The 23660-nt window shown below is 39.4% G+C and overlaps 1 protein-coding gene across 1 annotated transcript in view; it reads right to left on the bottom strand.

Annotated features, from left to right (window-relative positions):
- Positions 1 to 23660, bottom strand: part of adamts10 (ADAM metallopeptidase with thrombospondin type 1 motif, 10) — a 120837-nt gene that overhangs the window by 21772 nt on the left and 75405 nt on the right. The window contains exon 17 of the mRNA XM_036579527.1: positions 14112 to 14235. Within this exon, the coding sequence (XP_036435420.1) occupies positions 14112 to 14235 (124 nt within the window). The remainder of the gene's footprint in view (positions 1 to 14111; positions 14236 to 23660) is intronic.

Genomic DNA, 23660 nt, shown 5'->3' with positions numbered 1-23660 from the left:
AACCAATAACTAAAACACCTGGGCCAGCTTGGTAACTAACTTTTTAAGATAAAACCCTAAATGTTATTTTTACAGTGCGGTAAAAAAAAGTCCTTTCAGAAGTGGCAGGTCAAACTGTGGACCTTCCGGGACAAAGTGGTAAGGAGATAAGTTTTCCCCCTTATCTAACGCTCTGAATTCAGTTGATTAAGGCCTTGCTAATTAGCTGATGAGCTGAAACTGGTGTGTTTAATGAAGCAGTGTGCTGAAGTCTGCAGTGTTTTGGCCCGCGAGGACTGGAACCTGACGCATGTGTTTTAGAACAAGTTCACGGTTTCTATCGGGACATTAGACAAACGCTTTATAATCTCTGTTTATGCCAAGCATCAAGCTATATAGCGCCTGATAACATGACAATATTATGATACGACACAGCAAAACAAAAGAAGCAGAAAGTCACGAGCACATAAACCACCACTTATTGTGTTAATAATATTGTATTATATTCTAATATTAGTGTTTTTATATGCAAATAAACATTTACTGTCCTTTTTAATTCAAGCTGTCTCAGGTGCCGAAATCTTTAGCTTTTTTTGAAGTACTGTACGTAAATACCTGTATGTCATAATAATCTTTTCTTGTTGTGAAAAAGTATGAAAACAAATACAAACACACACACACAGATGGAGGTGTATGGGTGAGTATGCAGAGGGAACAATGCAGTGAGTGGTGTTCTCCTCAGCAGGCTGTTCTGGTTTAAGCATTAAGCAGAGGTTTGGGATTCCTGTTGAATTCCTGGGCAGCGTCTCGGCAGCTCGTTTGAGGTCAGCACGCCGGCCAGCTCTCCGCCACAGGCCTGCAAATAACTCCATCTCCAAAACCAAAGAGCGAGAGGAATAAACTAATATTTCATTCCAATCCGGCCACTGCTATGGAGAACCGAGAGGGACACGTGATTATTTGTGGCTTTCTGCTGGACAGGATGAGAGAAAGAGAGAGAGAGAGAGAGAGAGAGAGAGAGAGAGAGAAAGAAAGAAGGCCACAGAAAAAAAAGAAAGAAAGGACAGATAAGGGAAAGAAAGAAAGACAGAAACTACAAAGAGATGGACAAGATAACAAAAGAAAAAGAAAGAAAGCAACGGAAATAAACAAAGAAGCAAACACAGACAGGCAGGAGAATTATTTAGAAATATATAAATAGAGAATAAATAAACAAATAAGAGACAGCCTGGAAAACAATGAGGAAAGAACACCCAGCTGAAAATCAGCTGATGCTATTTCAGCGATGCCGTTACGCAGCTTCTAATCGCCGTATTAAAAGCGTGTATTCGCTGCTGTGCTGCTTTGTGCTCAAACCGACTGTCAAGCTTGTGGTGAACGTGTAATGCGGACCTGAGTGCTGAAGGAGCCGCAAATCAATCTGAAGCCCAGAATAGCTCCTTCAGCTGGGCCTGGGCTGCCTCTGCGGTGCCCCGCTCCCACAGCCCGCCCTGGGTGTGTCTTCCTGAAGCCTAGAATAAAAACTCTGAGTCTGAAGCCTGCCAGCACCCAACACCACTCAGCTCACCTATAACTGACCCAGCAGTGACCCTCAAAACCACACAACTCACTCCCTGCAACAGGGGAGTCCAAGTCCAAGTGGTGCTGAAGGGCCAGAGTCCAGCACAGAACTCACCACAAACTATGCTCAATGCCCCTGCCCTGCCAGGTCCCCTCTAACCCTTAATGAAGTAAAAGTACTTCTCTGACTGCTCGGCATGCAGCGAGGCCATGTCTCAATACCTAGAGAGCTGACAGTCTGAATTCTTGGATAAAATATGCTGGCAGTTTTGTTTAAGACCAACTTTAATACAGCATCATATCTTCAGAGCTGGGCAGAATACTATGAAAAAGTTCTCAGCACTGCACTGATGTGGTGGTGGTGTGTTAGTGCATGTTGTGCTGGTCTGAGCGGATCAGACACACAGCATCACATTGATTTATTAGTCGACTCAGGCTTTAGCAGAGCTCAGTAACACTGAGATTAATAACTGATCGTCACATTGATTTATCAGTCTACTCAGGCTTTAGCAGAGCTCAGTAACACTGAGATTAATAACTGATCATCACATTGATTTATCAGTCTACTCAGGCTTTAGCAGAGCTCAGTAACACTGAGATTAATAACTGATCATCACATTGATTTATCAGTCTACTCAGGCTTTAGCAGAGCTCAGTAACACTGAGATTAATAACTGATCATCACATTGATTTATCAGTCTACTCAGGCTTTAGCAGAGCTCAGTAACACAGAGATTAATAACTGATCATCACATTGATTTATCAGTCTACTCAGGCTTTAGCAGAGCTCAGTAACACTGAGATTAATAACTGATCATCACATTGATTTATCAGTCTACTCAGGCTTTAGCAGAGCTCAGTAACGCTGAGATTAATAACTGATCAACACATTGATTTATCAGTCTACTCAGGCTTTAACAGAGCTCAGTAACACTGAGATTAATAACTGATCATCGCATTGATTTATCAGTCTACTCAGGCTTTAGCAGAGCTCAGTAACACTGAGATTAATAACTGATCACATTGATTTATCAGTCTACTCAGGCTTTAGCAGAGCTCAGTAACACTGAGATTAATAACTGATCATCACATTGATTTATCAGTCTACTCAGGCTTTAGCAGAGTCATAATTCTGTTAAAAGGGAGTCCAAATCGAGTCATGAGTCACTAACTCAAGTCCTCATCTTTTGCAGACAGCTAACTACCTTCTAAGATGGCTAGCGCGAGGTTATTGTTGGCTGGGTAACGTTAGTGTGTCAGGGGTGAGAATGATTGGTGTAATCACTCTAATTAAAGCGTTGCTATGGTCTGTTTTATACATTAAAATGCTAACTACCTAAACAGTAGCCAATAAGGAGCAGGGCAGCTCACTGGGTATTGAAACACACCCCATAATTATCATCATCCAACCTCACCCTTTAACGGCCATCATTATTACCACCCAAACTCTCCTCTCCATAAACGGCACCACCCTTCCCCTCATACTGACCCAACAGCCCAGTGTCAACATCCCACCCAACCAGCAATACCACCATTGGCACTGAGTTCAGCCCCACCCAGAGCATTTTCCTTTCTAAGGCCAGATGAAAAGCTTGTGTACTCAGCGGTTATTATTAGCTGATATTGAGAAGTCATTTGGGCCGGATGCAGCACTGATTGACAGATGATGTTATTCTTTGGCTCTGTGCAGCCGGGCGAGGGTAAAGAGCCAGCGGAATAGCCGACCTGACCAGGCTTCAAACTGCAGCCCCTTACATGCCAGCTGAACTCCCAAACCACTGCTTTAAAAGCACACAGCATTACTGGAATGGAGTAGGGCCTTAAAACCACAACCTGCTGCTTCATAACTTACTACTGAGTACCAGTGGCTGGACTGTAATACTAAAATGCTGGTTCGGACATAAATATTACATTTATGATGTGTTAAAAGCCTTTAAATCAGTTTAAGGCGTGTTAAGTTAAAAAAAAATCTGTAACATTTTTCATGAACACTATGTCTATAAGAATCTATAATGCGTTCATAAGGCGCTATAAACATGGCTATAAATATTTAGAAAAATGCATTACACTTTATAGCCATGTTTATTATGCATTATGAATTGTTAACATAATACATTATAAGTACTGATCATAACAAATTATAAGAGCTCATAAGTCATATTTGTCCGCTCTAAGTAAAGTGAAGCGTACTGTACTAAAGCCTCCTCCAGTGTTAAGAGTGAGGCTTCAAGTTGAAGTATTTACTGAAGGATTTACTGAAACACTAAAACATACACAGTAAAGCACATTACAGGCTTCAAATGTCAGAGTTTAAACTAGAGCTGCCATCAGTGTTTTACCCAATGTGGGAAAGTCAATGTACACCACCGTTAGCTTGGTATTTGTCTTTACTTTATGCTCTCCAAGCTGGGACTGACTTCTTTGGCACTGACAGCATAACATGTTATTAACACTATTTATAATGCATTATATTAACAATTCATAATGCATAATAAACATGGCATTCATAGAAAGTGTTACCGGGTATTTCACCAATTTTTTCAAAAATTCTGCCACGTTCTATCTTGGAAATGTAAACAAAGTCAGAGTTAATTGATCTGAAATAGTCACTGTAGAGGAACTTGTTGGCTCAGTTTTCTTCAGAGTCGTGGTTATAGGAACCAGGGGTCGCCCTGTCCACAACACAAATATATATTTTATTTACTATCCAAAGCCAACAGTGAACCTACATGGGCCATCATTAAACAACATCTCAGGCATCAGACAGTACATTTGTAACCATTTCATGTAATAACTTTCTATGAAGGAGCTTTTCACTAACAGTAAACCCTTCAAACATCTGGTTCCCATCACCAGCACTGTGAACCATTCTGACTTGATAAGTGTGTGAATGCACATTTCACATCAAACCACTCTGAATGACACCCTAACAATTGAATTATGCGGAAATTTTAAAAAATCAGTGGAATTCCCCTTTAACTTAACGCATTAAAAGCAGTGTTCATAACAGGTTATACTGTCAGTGGCCAAATAAACTCAGTGTCAGCTTGTTTGGTGCATTATGATTAACAACCTGCCTGCTGATAAGCGCATACTCAGTCATGCATTATGTTAAAAGAGTCTGAAATGAATAATACCTTATAACCATGTTTAGTGCATTATAAGATGTATTTGCAAGCAAGTAAAGTGACAGAATTTATATGTTTGTAATCACTGATATACTTGTGGTATTATAACCTCACTATAAGAATTGTAAGTTGTAATAGTGAGACCTATGTTTGACTAAAACAAAGTTTTAAAAATTTCTTTTAAAGTACTACCAAAACATCGAGTGATGAGTCTTACTTTTTCAATTTGCATAGTAAATAATCCTTCAAGTGAATTCAGAAAACAGAACTGTGTGTCTGAGTCATTTGTTCATTTTCCTCTTTCCAAAACAACAGCAGTCTTATTCATCGCTGCACAGCGGGAACACCCAGCTCAGAACAGGGGTCAGTGACGTACTACAGCGGTTCCTAGTCCTGGACCTGGAACGCCCCTGTCCTGCACATTTTAGTCTCTGTCCTGCTCCAGCTCGCCTCAATCAACTTAACAGCTATCCAACAAGCTTTTGTTGAAGTTAAAGTTGTCATCATTTCATAATCAGCATCATACCCATATTAGGAACTCTGAGTCAAAGCAGTTGTTCTCTATGGAAAAAATTAATGATGTTTTCAAAAACTGACACTGTTGCACCCTGTAGCAAAATACAATGTTCCAAACCAGATGTGTTTTGTTCATTTACCCCCTGAATATCACCGGATCCTCTGAGGTCACTATTTCACTCCTTATGAGGTCATTTTGCTACTACATGCAAGCTCACACTACTTCAGGCTGAACTGAAACAAGGCTGGCTTGCTCACCAAAACACCCCACAAAAACTAGCAACCTTCGTTAGATGTGGTAGTGAAGCTGCTCTGGCAGTTTTAGGCTACAGTTTGAGTAGTTGGTGTTATATAACAGTGTTAAAGCTTCTTAGTAGACTAACATGTTGTTATTATATCGCTGTTGTCGGAATAAAACCTCATATCTCCAAAATGGTAACTTTACAGGAGAAGGAAAAAACCTACTTTACTTTTAATGTAAGTCAATTGAACCAGACTTTTTTTCCAAGTCATTTTGGGTCGTTTCTTTTGGTCCATTCATCATGAAATTTACACAGAATTTAAATGGCAACAGGCATTTCCAGACAAAAATGAACATGCAAGGTTTTCTTCAGACAGCAGCGATAAGTAGATGCAACATTAATTCAGTGCACAGGAGGGTTAGCTTGCACGTAGTGATGTCCACGTTTCGATGTCTCGAAAGGTTGTGTCACAGGCTAATAAGGCTAAATAAGGTTATTTAGTAAAAGCAATGGCTCTAAATAGAACCATGAACACTCAAAGCGATGCATTTGAGGGCATCAAAGCTTCTTTGCATGGTCAAGTCGTTCTTCTCTATGATTGAAAACACTGTGTATATGGTTCTTTGAAGAACCCTTCTATAAGTGGTTTATACTGTACAGAATCAAAAATGGTTCCACTATACCGAACTACAGTGGCGATGGGCAAGGGGCAACCAGCAGCTGGCATCACAGAGAGCTGCACGAAGAGGCTCATGGGAGGTGCGTGCCGCAGTTAAAAAGGTACCTTTTATTGTTGTGTTGTTCTGTTGGTTTAAAAAACCAATCAGCACCAAATGATACTCCACTCCAGCACTCTTCAAGACTCCCAGCTCTAGTGTCATTAGTAAGATGTGCAACAATATCATATCATTTTATATTTAAATTTTATATATGTTTTATATTTTTCTTCACTGTCCTGCGAAAATAGCGAATCGTGGACCCAGCATCGTGTACTGAGCATATCGTTACACCCCTCTTCTTTAAAGAATCCTTCTAAAAATAGTTCCTTTATTGCTACGAGTCCAAGAAAACATAAAATCCTTGTTGCTAGTCATGTCAATTATTGTCATCTGTGCTTTTCTTGACTAGTTTTCACAGAGAGGACTGTGTTTGCATTATACAGGAATGTAAGCTACATCATGATGTCAGTTAAAAATGAATATAAATTGTCAATTAATGTTAATGTAAACAGGACATTGTTAATGTACAAAATCTGTGACAACTCATTACAGTATATGACAATCCGTGTGTTTACATGCACTTAATAATCCAATCATAATCGGAGTTGGGCAGTTATCTGATTATTCAAATGGTCACGTAAACAGCACACTCTGATTTCTTAGATCAGAGTAAGGTCTGGAAATCCTATTAAGAAATCTGATAAAGAGAGCTGGGTTTTAGCTCAGTAATCAGATTTCTCAGTGCATGTGAACTCTTACTCTGATTTCTTTCGGATTTCTCAGTCTGAGCATGTGCGAAAACAGACGGCGGTTCCCGGAAATAAGTAAGCAGCATTTAACACAGCACCCATGGGATGTCAACAAAACACTTTTGGAGCGACACTGAAACCGACTACATGCTTGACGAAATGAAGGATTTAAATATTCTTCATCTTTTAGATGATCTATGTTTGTATTTTAAGTTAAAGTGACTCGATGTTTAAAAAAAAGCTGCAGCATGAAGTTTGAATTTTACATGACATCTATTCTGTGAGATTTATTAGTTGTTTGCAAAGCAGAAATCTGATTAGTGTCTGACTCGTGTAGACCTGAGTTTTTGCCATTATCTGATTACTGTAAACGCATTGATCGGATTACTGACAAAATCAGATTTTTTGCAGTTTTTGAGCGGATTATTAAGTGCATGTATGAGTAAGTTTACATGCTCTTTATAATCTGATTATTATCAGATTTAGGCAGTTCTCTGATTATTAAAGTGGTCGTGTAAACGGCACAGTCTGATTTCTTAGGTCGCATTAAGGCCTAGAAATCCAACTAAGAAATCCGATAAAGAAAAGCTGGATTTTAGCTGTGTAATTGGGTTTTTCAGTGCATGTAAACTCTTACTCTGATTTCTTTTGTTTTTCTCAGTCTGCACATGTGCAAAAACAGAGCTCTGCCCCAGAAATAGCAGCGTTTAACACCGCACCCGGGAGACGTCAAAGAAAAAAACTTTTGGAGCGACGCTGAAACCAAATACATGTTTGTCGAAATGAAGTATGTAGATATTCCTCATCTTATAGATGATGTATATTCATATTTTCCACTAAAGTGTTTTACGTTAGGTTTTATATGACATTTGCGTCACATCTTATTCTGTGAGCTTATTGGCAGGTTGGAAAACAGACATCAGATTTTTAGCTGACTCCTGTAGACCCGGAGTTTCGCCATTATTTGATTACCCAAGTGCATATAAACATGTTAAACAAATGGCTGATAAAATCTGATTTTCTGAAGTCATCAGATTATTAAATGCATGTAAATGCACCCAATGTGATGCAGCAGGGTTCAAGTAAAGTGTTCCCAAACACTCAGATCTGGAGTTATCAGCAATCATGCCCTTATTTGGGCATGATTCTGACGCATGACTTCAGAGGTCCATATAATATTGAAGTACACTTTCAAAATAAAAGTTGTTCTCCAACAGTGATGATTCACCGTATGTCAGACTCCAGCCTTGGAGGCCACATCACTGCAGACCTTAAAGTTCTGCCTCATTAAACAAACCTGATTTAACTCATCTGCTACTCGGCAAAGCCTTCATGAAGTGCTAATCTCTGCAGAGTTGTGGCCTGGAAGGATCCCAGTTTCCTACAGCACCATAAAAATACGAGTCTATTCGAAGTTATTTAACAGATCGACATTGTCTGAGGCGAGAGGGTGATGAATTAGGTATGCAGTTTGCACAATGCTAATTGATAGTGTGTAAGATAAGCTTCCATTACATTACACCTACACAAGCCTTGTAGCCTCAGTGCTAAAAACTAAAGAAGCAACCTTCAGGCACCAAACATACCTTGGCTGATCAAAAAATTGTGCAAATTCTGTTCACTGAACTATCGCTTTAACTGCACTTCCTCACCTCCCCATCCCCCTCACAAGTGAAGCTGCCAGAACGTGCTAGCCCTCCAGAAACCAGTGAGGCTTGGCAGGGAGCACATATATTTTTGAATTTTCCTTTTTTTACTTTCACTAGGGAAACAAATGCATTCTAATCATGCAGACCTCGCATGTGAGCAGGTAATTATAAATCTGCCTTCAAAATCCCTCCACTCCCTCAACAGCACGGCAAGTGTCCAGCACATAACTGGGCTTGAGTTAAAACAACATAAAAAAACACAACACAAACACACAGACACATTGTTTGAGTTTCCACAAAGCAATTATGGAGTCGTTCTGAATAGGTGAGAGCCGAAAAAGCGTTAAAGCTTGCGCTCTCTCGAGGCAATAACCTGGTCCAAAACTCTCTTTCATTTGGAGTTTTTGGCCTCTGTTCCCCATTTGCACTGAAAGGCTGGTTTTACTGCGCTGTGGATGTAGAACTGCAAAGTAGAGCAGGTGAACAGGAGAGACAGGGGGTTGAAGTAGACAGCTTCATAAAGCCTTATACAGCCTTATGTAGCCTTATAGAGGTTTATAAACCTTTATTCAGCTTTTTGAGAACAGAGTACTTTATAAAGCACTATGGAGTAGACAGCATTGTAAAGCCTTATGAAGTAGACAGTTTAATTAAGGCCTTATAGAGTAGACAGCTTTATTAAGGCCTTATAGAGTAGACAGCTTTATTAAGGCCTTATAAAGCTGTAGCTTTGGCAAAACCTTATGGAGCAGAGAGCTTTATAAAGCCTTATTGATCAGAGAGCTTCGTAAAGCCTTATGGATCAGAGACCTTTGTAAATCCTTACAGAACAAAGCCTTTTATAAAGCCTTATAAAGCTTTATAAAACCTTAAGGAGCAGAAAGCTTTAAACCTTTTGGAGCAGAGAGCTTTATAAATCCCTATAGAACAGAGCCTTTTATAAAGATTTATAGAGGTTTATAAAGCCTTATCGAACAGAGAGGTTTATAAAGCCTTATGGAGCACAAAGCTTTATAAAGTCATATGTAGCAGACATATAAAGCCTAATGGAGCACAGAGCTTTATAAAGCATTATGGAGCAGAGAGTTTATAAAGCCTTATAGAGCAGACAGCTTTATAAAGCCTAATGGAGCACAGAGCTTTATAAAGCATTATGGAGCAGAGAGTTTATAAAGCCTTATAGAGCAGACAGCTTTATAAAGCCTTATGAAGCAAAGAGCTTTACAGAGCCTTATGGAGCAGAGAGCATCTTAAAGCCTTATGGAGCAAAGAGCTTTATAAAACCATATGGAACAGAGAGATTTGTAGAGGCTTATGGAGTAGAGAGCTTTATAAAGCCTTATGAAGCATGTTCCAACATCTAGTGTAAAGCCTTCCGAGAAGAGTAGAGGCTATTACCGCAACAAAGTGGGGAAAAAACATTCCATTAGCCCTCTGGGGTCCACAAACCCACCCACACACCAAATCTAATCTGTTTCTATCTTTGGATTAACACAACACAGAAATGCGGTTCAAACATTTCCTGAATCTGTAGAGTCTTATTTTATCACAAGATCGTACTTGACTCATATCCGGAGTTATGAGCCTATAAAGAGGGGCTGAGATACACATCATCTGCCTCTCACTGTGTGGAACTGGTGGATTCGTGTGTCTACATTCTGTGTGAAACTGACCAATGGTCACGGAAAAAACTCAGGACTGACCATCACGCCGGAAACCCTTCATTCTTCATTCAGTGTACATTGGAGACTCATGTGAAATGGCGTGCAGAGAGTTTACAGCTGCTGAAGTTGCTGCAGCGGTTTTGGAAAGTAGTGATGAAGATAATGGAGCATTTTGATATGAAACATATGAGGATCATGTTATATGAAGAGCCTTTAAAGGAGAGTTTAAGAAGACATGCACAAATCAAGAAAATGCCCTCAGACCCCAGAGGGTTAATACCCTTGACTTTAGAAAAAACGCTGGATGAGCAGCTGAATATATAGCTGAAGTAACTAACTATAATTTTTTTTAAAACTACAATCTTAAACTTAGCCTCAGAAACGACCATGAAATGGTTTTGCTCATTCAGTTCCAACAATAAAACATGGAGCCTTTGTTAAAAGCACCTTACGAAGGACAGGAGCATTTTGTAGGTCAGTCCCGCATCTGTAGGTTAGTCCTGCTTTTCTCTGGTGTCCATCAATGTGAGGCCTGAGGCCTGAATTGAAGGTTAGTGTAGTTTGCGAGAGGCAGAGGAATCACATCCAGCACCTGTCCTTAAAACTCACTTCTACCGGACCACAGGAGCTGAACTGGGCCATTGTTCTGTACAGTCAGAGCTATTGCACTTTATCACCCAAGCGCTAAAGTCTGGAGACCCGTAACACAACACACTTGTTCACAGGGCCAGCGAGCAGAATTTAAAACCTCCAGCGCAGTTCCAGGAACTGGAGCTCCGCACTCTTACACGTCGACTCCCAGATGAAAAGAAAGGCAGCGCTGCTTTGCTGAAAAGTGCTTTAACGCCCAGCGATCGTATTCTGACACCTACTGTAAATCCACAGCGCCTCCATGCCTATAATTAGGCGAACAGTATTATTTCATAATTCAAAGAACCGTATTTCACCGCCTTACTTGACATTTCTACAACTGCTTATTTAAAGCCTTAGAGGAATGCCAGGCGAAATGGATCTGCAGAGGTGGAAAAATGGTATTTAAGCAATGTGCTCCATAAATAAAAGGAAGCGTATTTCGATACCTACCGTTCCAACATACAGACGCACACACGTTAACCCATTGAACCCTAAGCTTATTATTCGGTTGTTAATCTTAAAGTGATGGTTTGGCCAAAATATGAGCTCAGTTTTCCACAACTTACCTCAAACTCAGCCAATCAGCCAACTGTAGATGACTATAGAATAGTAGTATATTAACAGTGTGTCAAACAGTGTCAGGAACCAAATAGGCAAGTTTATTAGAGATTACATAACATACACAGTTTGAGACCCTGTGCAAAAGCCCCACCCCTAGTGGTTTACTCTTGCTACATCTGGCAAGCTTTTGAGTTTTTAATCACAGGGGGGGTAACACTTTCTATGAATGTCGCATTTGTAAGCATCTATAAGCACATTTATAACATGTTATAATGTATTCATAAGGCATTATAAACGTGGTTATAAATATTTATAAAAAAGAATTACACTGAATTACACTTTATAGGCATGTTTATTATACATTATGAATTGTTAATATAATGCATTATAAATAGTGTTAATAACATGTTATAATTTCAGTGCCAAAGAAGTCAGTCCCAGCTTGGAGAGTGTAAAGTAAAAACAAATACCAAGCTAACAGTGGTGTACATTACCTTTCCCACACTGGGTAAAACACTGATGGCAGCTCTAGTTTAAACTCTGACATTTGAAGCCTGTAATGTGCTTTATTGTGAATGTTTCAGTGTTTCAGTAAATCCTTCAGTAAATACTTCAGCTTGAAGCCTCACTCTTAACACTGGAGGAGGCTTTAGTACAGTACGCTTCACTTTACTTAGAGCGGACAAATACGACTTATGAGCTCTTATAACTTGTTATGATCAGTACTTATAATGTATTATGTTAACAATTCATAATGCATAATAAACATGGCTATAACGTATAATGCGTTTTTATAAATATTTATAGCTATGTTTATAATGTCTTATGAATGCATTATAACATGTTATGAATGTGTTTATAGATGCTTACAAAGGTGACATTCATAGAAAGTGTTACCACAGGGGCAGAATTTTTTCTACAAACCTCTTAGCATTTTGGAGCAATATAGGCTTAACACATACCCTCCTGATCTCTCAGCGACCTAATAGTGCTAGAAGGATGAACACTTCAGATGCCGGTGGGCTTAAATGAGTTAAAGTTGTGTCAAAAACTTGTTAGTCAGTGTTAGTCAAACTAGCCATGAAAGGGTTTTCTACTTATGGTTTAATACTAATGTAATTAATTTTGCTATATATTATACTAAATATCAGTGCTGTTGGAACAAAACCTCGTATCTCCATTTTTGTCATTTTTCTGTTTTTGACATCATTTGAAAACGCCTGTTGTCCTTTACATTGAATGTGAATTTCACGAAGATTGGACCAAAAGAAACGGCTCAAAATTACTTGAAAAAACTCTGGTTCCATTGACTTACATGAAAAGTAAAGTAGGTTTTTTCCTTCTCCTGTAAAGTTATTGTTTTGGAGATACGAGGTTTTGTTCTGACAATAGCGATATGTTAGCTTTAAGAAAGACTTTGCTTTCCAGACTTTGCAGTTAGCTAAATCAGACACCTTAGGGCAGATATATGTGTGATTTTTTAGCAGGTTTAACTGGTAACACAGTTTCCCCACCGTTAAATCCTAAACCCACTTCCCCTTTTGTGCCTTAGGTTTAGGAAACGGGCAAAATATCACTCCACCCTCTAAACCCCTGCGATATTGAGCACCTGATTTACAAAATACCCCACCCGATGTTGCGACATACTGGAAATAAGCATGTTACAATTATTACATAATTGCATGCTTGCAATTATTTGAGCTGCCTGCAATGATTTTCCACAGTTGTCTGCTTTCAATATCATATGTTTACTTCGCAACAAACGGAATATAAACTGGCTATGTTTTCATAAGTTGGGATCAAACAATTTTAATGAAATAAAGCAGAAAATATTCATTAAGACATGTCAGGGTCTTATGAAAACAATAAAACTCTATAAACCTCTATCTGGTGTTATAACATCTTTAGTTGGGGGCTGGGAGTAATTTTTGTTTAATTTGAGCTTAAGTAGTGTTTCTTATCAGCTGGGAGCTACTAAGTATAGACAGTTAGCAGGTGAGATAGATAATCAGCCAATTTGGCCACTTAAGGCTTCAACTTTAATAGCTGCATACAGTGAACAAAAATATTACAATTATTTATACGGGAGTTAATACTCAGCTAAAAACTCATGACCAAAATAGGCCTAACTGTAAAGTTTGTCAGCGGTGTTGTGAGTTTAGAACTGCTAAACTGAATAGTAGCAATGAATCAGTTGGTAGGATATGAACATCAGCCTCATAACTAACAGTAACTAATATGAATTATTCATAGCAGATTCAAATTCAGTATCTATAATGAATTATTCAGTATCTAATACAAATGCAGTAGTGATAAATTATTCAGAAACTACTGTGAATTATTCAATAAACAACATTGATTAGTAACAGCTATGATTAACTACTATACTATTAATTACTATATACTATTACTATTACTATATACTATCACTATTAACTATACTATTAATAACTACCATTACTTATTCAGCAAATACTATGAATTATTCAGTATCTACTACAAAATAGTAACAGGTATGAATTGTTTATTAACTGCCATTAATTATTCAGCAACTACTTTGAGTTACTCAGTAACTACTATGAAACTAATGTGCAAGTTCTGTAGTTACAAGGGTGAGGAGTGTCTACATACAGACCCTTAGAGTTTAAACACACTCACACACACACACACACACACACACACACACACACACACACACACACAGTTCGTACCTCCTTCAGGCAGTGAGTCGTTGAAGACGCCCTCAATGGCCTCACAGCTGCTCCCGTCCCCCCCACACACACGGCAGCGGTCCTCTCGCACGTCTGAGCCAAGGATTTTATCACAGCCCACGTGCTGCGCACACATACACACAAGGCAAGTCAAATGAGGGCAAACTGCTGCGGCACAATTCCACTGTAAATAGCAGAAATGTACAGGATTTACAGTGTCATTCTGGCTTCACACAGACTACGAAGACATAAAACAGACTCATGGACTCAAAATGGATGTTCGTGGTTTTTTCACACAAATTCTTCCAAAACACTCACGCACATAAGCACATACATACATATGCATATCGCTGCTGTCAGAACAAAACCTCATGTCTCCAAAATGGTAACTTTACATGAGAAGGAAAAAACATGCCTTACTTTTAATGTAAATCAATGGAACCAGACTTTTTTTCCAAGTCATTTTGGGCCGTTTCTTTTGGTCCATTCATCATGAAATTTACACACAATGTAAAGAGCAACAGGCATTTTCAAATTATGTCAAAAACTGAAAAACTGACAACAGCGATACATTTTATCAAGCGCAAGTTTGTACCTGCAGGGTCGGTAGATTCTTTCTTATCTTTTTCTGTTTTAATTACTATTATTCTTATCTATTTATTCTACCTTTATTCCATCTTCTTTCTTGTGTACTTCTGTGTGAGCTCCACGCCTAAATCTCAATGTTTTCATTAAAGGAATGGTTTGGTGAAAAATCTAATTTGCATCATTTTCCACTTAGCCCAGATGTGCATCAGGCAAAGAATGTGTGACGTCCAAATTCTGCTTATTTAGTTTAGCACTGGGGCTAAAGTAGCTCACATACTCTAGAATTCAATAGTCACCCAAATCTTTTTTGTAAATACGTCTCCAAAAGTTCTCTCATCCCGCTCAAACCACATCGAGCCTTTGATTAAGGGTGTGCAGACTTGGTGATGTGGTCTAGTTACTGTGACGACTTACTGTGAGCTACAAAAATGGACAAAACTCATGTAGCTGAATGGTGGGGTAATCCATTTTAAATAACAGGACTACGCCTGGTTTTAAGTCAGTGGTACCTTTCTGGGTGTAACTTTCAGGCTGCTGCACTAACTGATCGTAAACTGAATTTTTAGTAGAACTGGCGTAACTTTTGGGAGCAGGAGTGAAGTTAATTCTAGGCCTTTTCTAGGCTGTGGTAACCACTTCAAACACACTAGTTCCGCACACGGAACCAGTTAGAGACTTTCTCTGCTGCACCTCGAGTCTTTAATGCCAGGATTACACTACACAACTATTACTGCCATTTTAGATTTGGTGCTGGTTGGCTGTAGTCTGCAGATTTTGGGTCAGTTGTAGGTCAGTGTGTGAGGGGCGCAGACTCAGATTCTTTGCCTCCTAATTAAGTTTCAGACCAGTCAGAGTGTATCAAACATGTAATTTTTCAACCCGACTCTGAGTTTAATCTCGTAGACTATACTGGTTAGCGACTCAATCTGAATGGACGCCTCCAACAGAAACCCAAACCATCAAGCATCCTAAGCTGATGTATATTGTGTAAAGGTTTATTTTCATTTATATCTTACCTTTAATGACAGTTCACAGATCACTGCTGACAAGAATCAATTAATTTTTTTCTCAGATGGACAGTTTAGATTTGGCTTCAGGCATCCTCTACTCTGCCGAGGTATCAGGTCTCGCTTTTACAGATCCCCTTTCTGCATCCTTTTGAATATCCAGAGTTTCAAATTCGAAGTACATTGAGAGGAACACTAGCTCACTGCTAAAAACCTGACAGCTTGACCGGCGCAACGGCACATGGCGTAACGGTTACCAAGCAGTGATTGATGGATAAATTGAAGCAGATGTTGAGAGAGAGCAGCTGTGGAGAGTGTCAGGACTATGATTGGATGTAATGCGATGACAAATTAATTTTCTTCCACTGTGGTAAATTTCCCACCATGGGTCAAAACAGCTGTTTAGATTAGATTAGATTGTTGCTAGTGTGGGCCTCCTAGTAGCTTGGGCCCATGAAACCCATTGGATGATCCGGGCCTGCTCCGTGAGAACTGCTGTGTTCACACTAGTACAGTAGAAGTGAGTTCACTACTCACCACAGTAGTAGTAGTGAGTAGTAGTGAGTAGGCCCAGGCGAAAAATAATTAGCACAGTATTTTCTAGCTGAAAAATCACAATAATCGATAATGCGCCCTCAAACAAAAAAACATATGCGGTCCACGGCAGCTTTGACCTACATTCTACTCTATTTTAGTCTACATGCTTCTAATATTAACTGTTTTAATGAAAATCTTTAATAAAACTCACATATTAAACAATATTCTACTGAGCAACCCAGCAGCTTTTGAGAACTACTTCATCTGTCATTATAATAAATGTTACTGCAAACATGTGCATTCATTAAATTCTGCTGCCACAGATTTGGGGCGACTTGCATGCTAATAACGAATAACTTCAGACTGCAAGTGATTTCCAAAGCTGTGTCTACCTGCTTTCCACATTAAAAACAAGGCATTTTCCGTCATTACAGCGGCGTCATAATTCAACGTAAAGCCAGACGAGGACCAGAGGAACTTTCTCTCCAGGTTAGAGTGAACTTAGCTGCTCTAGGCTAACTTTCAGTTGTTTTAGCTTGTTTTTTTGTTGCAGCGAGTCACTTTGAGGTGAACTGAAGTTCCAAAGCACGTCGACATTCATTTTTAATACCATTCAAGTAAAGTAAATTGAGGGGAATCTGTGTGTTAAAGCTTTGCATCGTGAAAGCGTTCTTCAGACCGATGGAGAATGTGCTGTAGATGGTTCTATATAGAATCTTTTTAAAAAGGGTTCCTTATGGCACCAAAAAGGTTCTTCTATTGTTATGATGTCAAGCTTGTTACAATAGAAAAACCCTTTTTTGGTGCTATACAGAACCTTTATCAAAAAGGTTCTATATAGAACCATCTACAGCACATTCTCCATCAACCTGACAAACGCTTTCATGACGCAAAGAAGCCTCTAATTACATAAAGAGTTCTTTAAGTGTTCATGGTCCTATATAGAACCATATTCTTTAGAGAAAGAACCCTTGAAGAACCACCTTTTTAAGTGTGTACGTCTGCACATTTTAATGCACAGTAACTGTCTATTTGGCGATTTTACCTTCTTGGGGAACTTAAAATGTGGACTGTGCAAAAGTTAAGGCACATTTTATGTTTTGGTCTTTCCAATATGTTTAAACTCAGCCAATAAATAGAAGCTGTGCACAAAGATTTGCAGAAAAAACGCCATATTTAAGTTCCCTGTAGAGGATGTGTTAACTTATTTTCACCTACACTGTTAGAAATAAAGGTTCTGTTCAGGTACATTTTTTGTTCATCAAGGTACAAACAATGTAAATGTTCCCTCAAAGGTACAACAGTGGCTTTAGGGTCCAATTGTGACCTTAAATAAGCTTTTTTCCAGGTAAAAAGTTCATATTTGTACCTTTTCATAACCAAATGTTTTAAAACAGAACAGTAAAATGAAGAGCCTGGAGACGAGACGGGGTGTGTGGAGTAAATACAACTCGACTAAAGGTCCTGAGATTTACCCTTGAAGGGATAAGAGGGATACTGCCCCAGTGATTGTTTACTACCTTTATTTCTGAGAGTGCAGAATATTAACAACACATCTGTTTCTGTTGTTGTGCCTTTAAGACAGGCATGCAGTACTGTGCAATGATAATCAATTAGAATTAATTACTTCATTTGAAGGTATTTAAAGCTATTTAATTGGTCAGTTTGATGAGCAAAACACTAAAATTAGAATAAATACAAATAATATAAATATAAAATGGAAGCCCAGTATTCTTAGTAGTTATTATCCAATACTTCATTAGGTTAATCAATAATTCATCAAGTTCAATAAAGTATGCTGGCAATGGAATTTAACAAACCTGGAGCCAAACTTTGTTCTTCAAACTTGCTGACAAGATAATTACTTTTTTTATAAGAAATTCTTGTTACTTTTCACTGTATTTGTGTTCATTTGCAGCTATTCTAATGATATATGATGATTTTACAAGTAAAACACACTCACTGCCAAGATTACTGGTTTCAAACAACGTGTTTAGGTGCCTAAGACTTCTGCACAGTAAAGTATGTAAATGAGCTTTGTTCTGATTGGCTGCCCTGGCAATCCAGGCTGAAATATGCCCTATACCTTATTTGTGAATGGGAGGAGCTAAACTGCAGTAGGCTGAACAGGAGCGCATGCTTTGTGTAAATTAGCTGTTTTTTGTGACATCACAAAAACAAAGCTGTTTTTTCAGCTTAGTTTGCATATACAGACTGTATGGACTGGAGAGTGAACCGTGAAACCTTATCAGTGTTTACAAACTACACTAAACACTTCAGTTTCTCTTTATGTTAGTAAAACTTTTCTGTGATATGGCTGGAGATGTTTTGTGCAGGTGGCCACTGGTCTGCATTCCACAACCCCTAAAAACATGTGCCGCATTTCTGGGCCGTGCGGTGAGTCAGCGGACACTAACTGCAGTCAGAGCGGCCCTTCAGCTGAGCATGAGCAGGCAGCTCCAGCGGATTTGGAACATGTGTCTCCCAAGGCTGCACTCGGCGCCATATGCTTCAAAGCTTTTCCCCGAAACTGGCCCGAATCAAAGGCGTGTTGTTTGGGAGCGCAGCCACTGCGAGGCTGCAAACAGGCCGTCAGCTCACTCCCCCACTGTTCACTTTCTTTTTATACGCACCATAAATAAGAGAAAGAGAGGGAAAGAGAAGGAGCGGCGGACGTCAAGGAAAGCACTAATTGAGAGAGAGAGAGAAAGAGAGAGAGAGAGAGAGATTCAGATATAAAGGAAGGAGGGAGGGAGGAAGAGAGAAAGAAGGAAGGAGAGAAATCATTTGTTGCGATCTTGTTCAGTTGTCTGCAGTTAAGGAAGCCTGCAGTGAGGAGGGTCATAGAGTGCAGAAGAGAGAAGAGAAGAGAAGAGAAGAGAAGAGCAGAACAGCTCTATGGACAGAAGAATAGAAGAGAAAAGATAAGAGAACAGGAGACAAAAGAAGAACAATTCTGAAGAAAAGACAGCAGAAGAGAACAGAGGAGAAAAGAAAGGGGAAGAAGAGAGGAGAAGAACAGTTCTAAAGAGAAGAGGAGAGAAGAGAAAAGAAGAACAGCTATGAAGACTGTAGAAGAAAGGAGAAGAGAAGAGAAGGAGAAGAGAAGAGAAGAGAAGAGAAGAGAGGAGAAGAGAAGAGAAGAGAAGAACATCTCTGAAGAAAAGATAGTGGAAGAGAACAGAGGAGAAGATAAAGAGAAAGAAGAGAGGAGAGGAACAGCTCTGAAGAGAAGACATAGAAGAGAAGAGAAGAGAAGAGAAGAGAAGAGAAGAGAAGAGAAGAGAAGAGAAGAGAAGAGAAGAGCAGAACAGCTCTATGGACAGAAGAATAGAAGAGAAAAGAAAAGAGAACATGAGACAAAAGAAGAACAATTCTGAAGAAAAGACAGCAGAAGAGAACAGAGGAAAAGAGAAAGGGGAAGAAGAGAGGAGAAGAACAGTTCTAAAGAGAAGAGAAGAACAGTTCTGAAGAGAAGACAGTAGAAGAAGAGAAAACAATAGGAGAGAAGAGAAGAGAAGAGGAGAAAAGAAGAGGAGATGAGAGGAGAACAGCTCTGAAGAGAAGACAGTAGAAGACAGTAGAAGAGAGTAGAAGAGAAGAAAAAGAGAGAAGGCGAAAGAAAAGAGGAGGAGAACAGCTCTAAAGAGCCCAGGAGTTTGTGTGTAGTGTGTATTTGGCCCAGGCGACATCTAAACTAATGACTATGAGAATTACTTGTTAAATCATGTGGATTACTGAATATATGTAAGTGTGTGTTCTGGGATGTGTGGTTTTGTGGTTCTCTGATTCTGGTCCAAACTGTGACTCATTATGTTGAAATAAGGCCTTTTTTCTTGAGGTTTTAATATAGTAGGTCACACTAATGACTAAGAACTAAACAACAAGTTGAAAGTATAACAATTATAATGATTAAAAAATTGAGACAATAAATATTTATTTTGCCTTTCCGTTTGAAAACATGTTTGTTTTGCTGGTTTGAGCTGAACTTGAGTTCTGTGCCGAGTGCCTTTAGAATTCGTAGGATGTTGTAAAACCCTGTTTAATTCAGGGTGCGTCCTGCTCGATTGGGAGCTGTGTGATTTGAGCTCGTGGTGAGTGCGTCCTCTCAGCTCTGTGACAGTTCTGTAGCAGAAGCCACAGCGTGAACAGAGTAATGAGTAGCTTTAGTAAAGAAAGGACAGCAGAGACAAAGAGTTTCACCATAGTTTGTCAAAGAAAACGGTCGAATCATTCACACAAAAGCTGCTCTGAAGATACTGTGATGAGTGTAAAATACACCCAGAGTTTTAGGAAATACCTGTTTAAAACACTGAGTGTGTTTACATGAACTCAATAATCTGATCATAATCGGATTTCTGCAGTTTATTCAAATGGTCATGTAAACACCATACTCCGATCTACAAATCAGATTAGGAAATCTGATAAAGAGGCTGGATTTTAGCTCAGTAATCAGATTTCTCAGTGCATGTAAACTCTTACTCAGATTTCTTTCGGATTTCTCAGTCTGCTCTTGCGTGAAAACAGACTGCAGTACCAGAAAATAAGCGAGCAGCGTCACCGCGAGACGCAGCAAAACACTTTTGGAGGGACACTGAAACCAAATACATGCTTGACGAAATGAAGATTTAAATATTCTTCATCTTCTAGATGATGTATGTTCATATTTTCAGGTAAAGTGGTGCAATGTTTAAAAAAAAAGCCGTGTCATGAATTTCTGATTACTATCTGATCATCTGATTACTATCTGACTCATGCAGACCTTTTCACATTCACATTACTCAAGCACATGCAAATGTGTTGATCAGATTATGGACAAAATCTGATTTTCTGCAGTTATCGGATTATTAAGTGCATGTAAACACTCAGTGTTTTACTAAAAACCAGTTGGTTCAGTTTTTATGGGAGGGTGTTTATTGGGTGTTATTTGGATGGTGGGCGCTCACAGTAGGTTTTCTTTCTCTCCCAGCAACAACTCTGGCAGCCAAAAGACGAGCTTTTCACAGGCGTTAACTAACTCACAGTCAGCATTCACTATCAGCCTTGGTAAACCACGGTAAGTGCTTCGTTATCATAATCTCCCTGTATTTTGCGCTTTGAGGGGGAAACTCTTACAAATGCATATGCAACGAGGCAGAAGTGAGAAATAGCAGCTCCACCCCTTTCATCTTATCACAGGCACTAAAGAGCCGTTTCCCCTTTTGAGCAAACTGCAACAGACACTGTTTAACACCAAAACAAGGTGTCGTATTCATGTGTTCAAAACAAAAATAACAAAATAAACAACTCCGACTTTTGGTTTGTGTTTTACATCAAAATATGTGTAACAGTAGCACTGAGAAATCAAGTGATTAACAAAGAACTGCAGATTAAACATCAGAAACAGTTTCATCTGTTAAACTGTTTAATGGATAGATAAAGGCCTTAAAGGGTTAAATCACACAGGCCTAGTGTGAATAGCTGTCTCACTTCCCACTCAGTTAACACAGTTTGGGATACAGCACAAAACTATGGCTGCACCAATTCTGTATTGGTATTGGCATCGATGTTGGCACCTAAACTTGGTATCGGTGCACCCCTTTTCAAAAGACAACTCAGAAGAGAGAGAGAGAGAGACAGAGAGAGAGAGAGAGAGACAGAGAGAGACAGAGAGACAGAATGACATGCAACAAACCACAACACGACACAAAGTCAGCTTTTAGCTTGGCAACACAACACGACAGCAAGATATAGTGAAAGAGAGAGAGAGAGAGAGAGAGAGAGAGAGATGCCTATTCTCTCCTTTAATGAATTCCAGCTCCGCTCCACACAGCTAGAGGAAATCTCCAAACAACAGTCGAGATGTTTTGTGGTTTAGCGTCGATCACCGAGGGAAACAGTGAGGGGCAGATGGAGCTTCACAGCTTTCCAAAAACAACAGACACAAAGCAAAACACACTCATCTCTCAACCACACACTCAGTGGGTCGTGACCAGCTCCATGTGCTCAGGTAAAAGTGCACTCCGTAATCCGATCATAATCAGATTTCTGCAGTTATCTGATTATTGAAATGGTCATGTAAACAGCATACTCTGACTTCTTATATCGGAGTGAGGTCTAGAAATCTAATTAAGAAATCTGATAAAGAGGCTGGATTTTTAGCTCAGTAATCAGATTTCTCAGCGCATGCGAACTCTTACTCGGATTTCTTTCATATTTCTCAGTCTGTGCATGTGCAAAACAGACTGGGGTAGTGGAAACAAGCGAGCAGCGTCGCCGTGAGACTCAGCAAAACACTTTTGGAGTGACGCTGAAACCAAAGACATGCTTGATGAAATTAAGGATTTAAATATTCTTCATCTTCTAGATGATGTATGTTTATATATTTAGGTAAAGTGGGTAAAGAGAATAAACATTCTGTTTATGTCTCGTCTTCTTCTGTGAGTTTACTGGCTGGTTGTAAAGCAGAAATCTGATTACTGCCTGACTCATGTAGACCTGGAGTTTCCCATTATCTGATTACTCAAGTGCATTTAGACGCGTTGACCGGATTACTGACAAAATCTGATTTTCTGCAGTTATCGGACTATTAAGTGCATGTAAACGCACTCACCAGCATACACAAATCACTACGTACTACATGTCTCAGAAAACAGGCTATTGTAAATTTTTCTGCAACAGGGATCACAATACGACATGAGCTGTGAATCAAATACACTTAGATTTCATGCTGTAAAATGACCAGGAATGATTTCTATAGTTCTATTAATACAATCCAATCATTCCTAAAAGATAACAGTGAATGTTAAAACTCCACCGTGCAGCTCTTGGAACTGGTCTGGTTAGCCTACCTGGGATGGTTGATCAGCCAAGCTGAAATGCTGAGGTTTCTCAGTCGAGTACAGTAATGATGGAACAGTGACAGAGCGCTGACAGTGCTCACCGCAAGGATCGAATAGCCGTGCTAACACCTCAAATATGCTATCTCATTTGTGAAGACATCATGCAAATGTGTCAGTTAATGGAGCAAAGAGAAAACAGAAGCTTCCTGTTCAAATTTCCCCTCCCACTTTAAATCGAGCATCAGTTACATGTTACTGCTGCTCCATTCAAGATGGAATGGGAAGTGCGACATGAAGCTGTCAAAGAGGAAGTCAACTTCAGCCTCATGGAGAAAACATGTGTCTCAGCAGCTACTTCTCCCCACAGGATTCAAGCAGCTGCTAAGTGCAGGTTCTGAATAGCCAAAACAACTAACTCACTCTGTAGGGATGTTACAGCTGCTGATTTGCACCTCTATTCGGTTGTGGATTCCACCTCTAATTGGTTGTGGACGTTTGCTGGGAGTGACTGAGCTACATTAGAAAATCCACTCATTTCAGCCAGAAGAGCCACTCTTTATGTACAAACGCAAGATCAGACTTTAAATGAACAGTTC

Source organism: Colossoma macropomum, unplaced genomic scaffold (genome assembly GCF_904425465.1).
Source record: "Colossoma macropomum unplaced genomic scaffold, Colossoma_macropomum, whole genome shotgun sequence".
Taxonomy (NCBI): domain Eukaryota; kingdom Metazoa; phylum Chordata; class Actinopteri; order Characiformes; family Serrasalmidae; genus Colossoma; species Colossoma macropomum.
This window is presented reverse-complemented; position numbering and strand designations above follow the sequence as displayed.